The sequence below is a fragment of the Fundulus heteroclitus genome, chromosome 18 (assembly GCF_011125445.2).
Source record: "Fundulus heteroclitus isolate FHET01 chromosome 18, MU-UCD_Fhet_4.1, whole genome shotgun sequence".
In the NCBI taxonomy this organism is placed as follows: Eukaryota; Metazoa; Chordata; class Actinopteri; order Cyprinodontiformes; family Fundulidae; genus Fundulus; species Fundulus heteroclitus.
The window spans coordinates 14,475,034-14,481,033 of NC_046378.1; the positions used below are offsets into that span (position 1 = coordinate 14,475,034).

Consider the following 6,000-nt stretch of genomic DNA (forward strand, 5'->3'; position numbering starts at 1 on the left):
GCAAGTGCTGAGAGACTTCAAACGGCTCCCTTCATTTTGTCAGTCTAAAGCGCCTTCAGAGGAGACCAAGAGACAGCTAATTTCTTTGGTACCTGCAGGTTTTTTTATTGCTGACAGCAGAAATCTGATCAAAATTGGATTGTCCCGTTTTCCATTTCTCTTCTTGTGCAGAACAGGAATTGTTTTTGTAATATTGTGTTGTTTAGGGTTCTTTTATGCACGAGTTGCAAGTCAGTTTCGTGATCATAAAAAACAAAAAAACAAAACAAACATTAGAACCGCAATTAATGAAGACAGGGTGTATAACCTTAGAGTAGTGATATAAAGTTAAGTGTAATTTGGGCATTTTGGTGGCCCGTTATCTAAATATTTCATCAAAATACTTGCCAGGAACACTAAGGCTCAATCCAAATACCCTTATAGACCAAGGACTCTTTAGCCAAAGCGTCAGCGGTCGCCATAAGTGCTGTCTGAATAGTGCAGTCAGTTAGGAAGGAGCTAGGAAAAGTAGAATGAATGCTCCCTCCCGCGTCTAGTTTTGCCTAGGAACCCCACAACGTTCCTAACCGGCACTAAGAACCGTTTAGGTATCCCACAATCCTTTGTGTTATATGACGCATCAGCACTGCTACCTTACAAAAATCATGAAAAACGTCCGGAGAGATGAGATCGCTCACGTTGTAGTTCATTTTAGGAAGGCCATAGGCCCGGATTTGGCTCATATCATCCACGAGCGTTTCCGTCACGTAATGACGTTGAAGTTAAAGGCTGTCCGAACTCAGCACAGCAGTCTGAGGCTCCTCTTCTCCCCACAATAGAGTTCTTACCGTTGACCCCATGAAAGGTCAAGAAACAGGAGCTAGGAGCTATTATTAAGGGTCTTCGGATTGAGCCTAAGCTTATGTGGTTCAGTGTTGTTCATGGGTTAAAAACGGCTTGTTTTCAAGTACAAAACGGAAAAAGGGTGCGGGGAAAACTGGGCTGTGAACTGGAAAAAGGGGTGAGATGAGTTACCCTTGGATTGGTTTGTTTATCTAACTCATCCAGGCAAATTCAGGGCCACAAATCCCTGAAATTCACCCTACAGTTATTTTCTGGGTTAGCTCCATCTATCCTTCAATTATCTAACACGCTTGTCCCTTGTAGGGTCGCGAGGGGTGCTGGTGCCTATCTCCAGCTGTCAATGGGTGAGAGGTGGGGACAGGTTGTGAATCTATCGCAAGGCAACACAGAGACAAACAGGACAAGCAACCATTCTCGCACACACTCACACCTAAGGAGAATTAAGAGAGGCCAATTAACCTAACAGTCATGATTTTGGACAGTGGGATAGGGCTGAACAATTAATCGCATTTTCAATATAATCACGATTTTAAAAAACGCAATTTCCAAATCGTAGAGGTCTGCAATTTTTGGCTCTGTAACAATTAGGGAATCAGACGCGTCCTTTAGGTGTCGGTAAAATGTTTGAAGTGGGTTTGCCTCCACATGGAAGGGAAGACAGTTGCAGCAGTGAGATAATCTAACTTTACTTGTTTTAGAGTTTATATAATCATACATAGCATTAAGTTCTGGTCAATCAGTTTAATACATAGACTTGTTGGTTGCACTTTATGTTGAACAAGGATTGATGTCCAGATCAATTAAAAGCTGTTCTCTTAAATAATATTCTGATTAATAGAAATATTAAAAGTTCTTGTTTTAAATAGTCCTTGCTGAGAAAAGTCAAAATTGCAATTTTGGTTGTAATATTTCGTAGGCAGAACGCGATCATTTCTGCTCCAAGTTTAGATGCTGTGGGTCTTTTAGCAACTAATCCGCACGGCATGGAAACAAATTGATTTGTTGTTTTGTATATGTTTAAAAAGACATGATAAATTAAACTGGGGGGGGGTCACATTAAATCGCAATATTAAGATAAAAAATTGCAATTAGATTATTTTCCAAAATCGTTCAGCCCTACTGTGGGAGGAAGCAGGAGTACCCGGAGAGAGCATGCAACATGTAGGACTTTCACCCAGGACCTTCTTGCTGCATGGCAACCCACTGTGCATGAGTTAGCTCCATTATAGTGACTTAGAAAACGCTTCATCTCCAGATCCCTCAATACTTAACTCATTAATAATGAGGAAGCCTTAATGCAAAGAGCAACAACAACGTGTGCTTCTCCACATCTACAGGCTCAACACATGAATGTCATGACAGGGTAGCCCTCAGCAGGTGCAGGAGGGCTGGAATGATTGCAGGTACATGCAACCAGTCCCTCAGAAGTATGTATGCATGCATGGATGGATGGATGATGGCTAAATACTCCCACAGTCTGCTGGGTGCTTTTGCAGAATGAGGTCAGCTTGATAATCAGATGTTCAGGTGACTTGCAGAAAAGCTGGTGGACGACCTCTGTGATCACCATTTCAGTCATGAAATAACAGAGACGGCTAAAATGCCCAAAAAGACCACCAACTGCATGTAGGCTAGCGGATTTGTCTGTCGTTAGCATCCATTTGGTAGCTCTAGAAACGCAGCTAACAGCTCTTAACTGTGACCTACGCTTTATTTTTTTCCTCTCCAAAACCTTTAGGTGGAAATATGATGGCAGGGCTATCTTAAAGGCAAACACGCTGTGCCCCGGAGAATAATAAGCGTGCAGAACAAGTGTCAAGAAGAGCGAATGAGGAGGGGGTGGTGGGGGTAGAAATGTTAGCCTCGGCTACGTCGACAGACAGTTTTGGCTAGCCTTCGTCTGCAGACTCGCATTTATTCAATCGTTTAGAAAAATAAAAAAAATAAACAAGCAGGACACTTAACAGCTTTAAATGTGGCGGTGCTACAATAAACCGGGCAGCCGGCTACACGCCAGCAAGCGGAGGCGACGGCACATGTGACGGCTGCACTTTGTTTACGGACAGCCAGGTCGTCGGAGCCGCTCAGCTGCTCGGCCTGCTAGCAGTTAGCCAGCAGTTGAGACCGCGGTGGTCGAGTGAGTAGCCGGCGGGCAGCCGGGGCGCCTGCTGCGGCGTGCACTTACAGGAAAGGCCCGTATCCTCATTTTGGTGTCCTTCTTGGTGCCGCCTTTGCTGAGATTGGACATGGTTGCCTCGTCCGTAGGCTGTGTATTCACATGAAAGTGTTCTCCGGGGAGGGACAGGGCTGAATACTGGCTCAAGGAGCAGCTGACGAGCTTTCCCTCGACCCCGCAGCTCCGCGTCCCGCACCGCTAGTTTTTATGTTGACAGCTGAGCGCCAGGCCAGATAACTCTTCATACAGCAATGGCGAAAATACCTGCAGCCCTCTCTTGAGCACAGATCACGCTCCCCAGCTAACGCGAGAACTTCGTCGAAGGGTTTTTAAAAATTTTAAGCTTTAGTTGATTTTATGTCAAGTTCAAACTTGTCACCAGTTTACTTTGCTGAATAATGTGTTGTCCGTCATTCTGGACCATAGAGCTGAAGAGTTATTCAAGCAAAGGCACCTTAGAAGAGTGCTACTCAGTGACAAACCTTGATAATAAAATTTTAGCCACATTTTAAAATTTTTGTTTGAATCTTCACATTAATTTTAAATTGTATTTTCTGTATAAGCATTATTAACTTTTTTTTTCACAATTGTACAAGTAAGAATTAAGAAACTAAGTTTTTTAGGCTGCGTTTCTGCTTTTAAGTGACTAACAAATATTAGAAATTGTCATTTTGAGTTTATATATATATATATATATATATATATATATATATATATATATATATATATATATATATATATATATATATATAGCCAAAATATTTGCAAATTTTTAAAATGAAGGTTTGATTTATCATTATTTGATTATCCATCCATCCATCATTGACACAAGGGGTCAATGATAGTGTGCAGCATGAAAACGTCACCAGTCCAAGACAATGGGGGAAAAAACAACTCCACACATCATACCCAGAGTAACAAGTTAATCTCTATGTTTTTGTGGGAGTAAACAGAATATATGGGGAAAACACATGGCAGAATGACTTCAGGCTGGGATTTGAACCCACAACTTCCTTGCTGCAAGGCAAAGAGGTCCTAAAAACTACACCACTGGGCAACACATTAGTTTTCTTTTGTTCCTTTATGTCCTGCATCACACTATCAGCTTCATAACACCATAACAGATATTTGCTAATTCTGTTTACCTAAATGTATTCTTGTTTTTGCTTTGTTATATACAGAAGCCTCGTGTTTAAATAGAATAATCAGTACGTTAGTTGTACTGAAATGTATGGTAATGATTACTTTATGAGCTGTAAAAGACCACTTCATTTCTCTGAGGCGTAACAAACCAAATCCATCAACCATTTCAAACATGTTAAAATGTTACATCTTAATTGCACTCAGTATACAAATCATATGATTAAAACAACTGAAATTCAATTGCTCAAGCTTTTTTGGTTGTTGTTTATAGATGCACACACTTATGTACATAATGTTGAATGAATTATGCACAAATGTCTAAATAAATATGATATAGAGGAAATTAGTCAGATTCTCTTCAGCCTCTCGCATGATCTCAGGTGAGCTCTGCCCTGACAGTGTTTAACCTTTCTGAGAACATTAATTAGAGCAGTTTTGAGACCTCCAGGGAATGTTCCCCGAAGCAATTCTAGCTCAACTCTGAAAATAGGTTTACATGGCCGAAAGTTGTGAGTCTGACAGAAACTTAGTTTCTTATCTACTTTACTGCTGCAGTGATGTTAGAAATGCATTAATTACTCTATTAAAAGTTTTGAAGGCTTTTTATCACAAAATATACCAATCAGGCATAAAAGGGTTACTCTGAATGTTCGGTGACCCTCAATGCTCCACAGCCATACAACCCCATTTACAACAGATTGTGATGCATTCTGTAATCTGACCCTTTTCTATCAGAACCAGCATCAAAGTCTTCAGGGATTTAAGCTGTAGTAGTTTGTCTGCTGAATTGGACCGAACCATCAGACCTTCTCTTCCCATATGTATCAGGGAGCTATGGCCTTCCATGACCCTGTGCTGTCGCCACTTTACTACTATTCTTTCCTCAGACCACTTTTGACAGATATTGATAACCGCAGACTGGAAACACACCACAAGAGCAGCAATTCTGAACTTGCTGTGAACCAGCCATAACAAATTGTACCTTGTCAGACTCATTCACATGCCTTCACTTGTTCATTTTTCTTGCTTCTACCACATCACCTTCAGTCCAATGTATCCCACCCACTAACATGTGCAACGCTGAAGAGAGAAGCACTCATTACGCCATATTAATGCACAAGTTTATGCAATGACTCCATAGATTCTCAATGAGATTAGGGTCTGGGGAATATCTTTGCGATGGACTTAGTGATCACTTTTTCCTTGTGCTTCATCATGCTGTAAAACATGTTTGTCAATTACTGATTTGCTCCTGGATCTTTGGGCAAAGTCGCTCTTGGGTGCTTTTTTATTCAAGGTAGTTTATCTTTCCCAAAATTGTGAGTTAGCCCACTTTCTTGGGATGACACATGGTTGTGAGATGCTTCAGCATCTTAACACGCGTAACATAGTGTTCTTACATAAATGTGCACACCCCTAAACCAATGCTGTGTTGAAGCACCGTTTGATTTAATGGCAACAGTCAGTGTTTGTGGATAGGACACATGTTTACTACATAATATTTTCCCACTCTTCTTTGCTAAACCACTCCAAATCTATCAGATTTTAGAGGCATCTCCTGTCTAGGGCCCTCTTCAGGTCACCACATATAGATTTTCAATACCGATTGGACCATTTGAAACATGTTATCTTCTGGTGAAGCCATTTCTTGTTTTGTTGTTAATTTGGGCCATTGTTGTAGTAAGTTAAGTTCCTCTTCATCTTCAGACTTCCAACAGAAGTCGGACGTTTTTGTATCAACATTGACTAGTATCTGCAACTCTTCATCATTTCCTTCACCTGGACTGGGTACCAGTTCCAGCTGAAAGCAAAACATCTCCAAAGCATGATGCAGCCAC

The 6,000-nt window shown here is 41.1% G+C and overlaps 1 protein-coding gene across 1 annotated transcript in view; it reads right to left on the reverse strand.

Annotated features, from left to right (window-relative positions):
• The window catches only part of cul3b (cullin 3b), a 28,469-nt gene extending 25,161 nt beyond the window's left edge, over nucleotides 1–3,308 (reverse strand). The window contains exon 1 of the mRNA XM_036149592.1: nucleotides 3,029–3,308. Coding sequence (XP_036005485.1) covers nucleotides 3,029–3,091 — 63 coding nt within the window. The 5' untranslated portion in view covers nucleotides 3,092–3,308. The remainder of the gene's footprint in view (nucleotides 1–3,028) is intronic.
• Nucleotides 3,309–6,000: the final 2,692 nt, after the last annotated feature.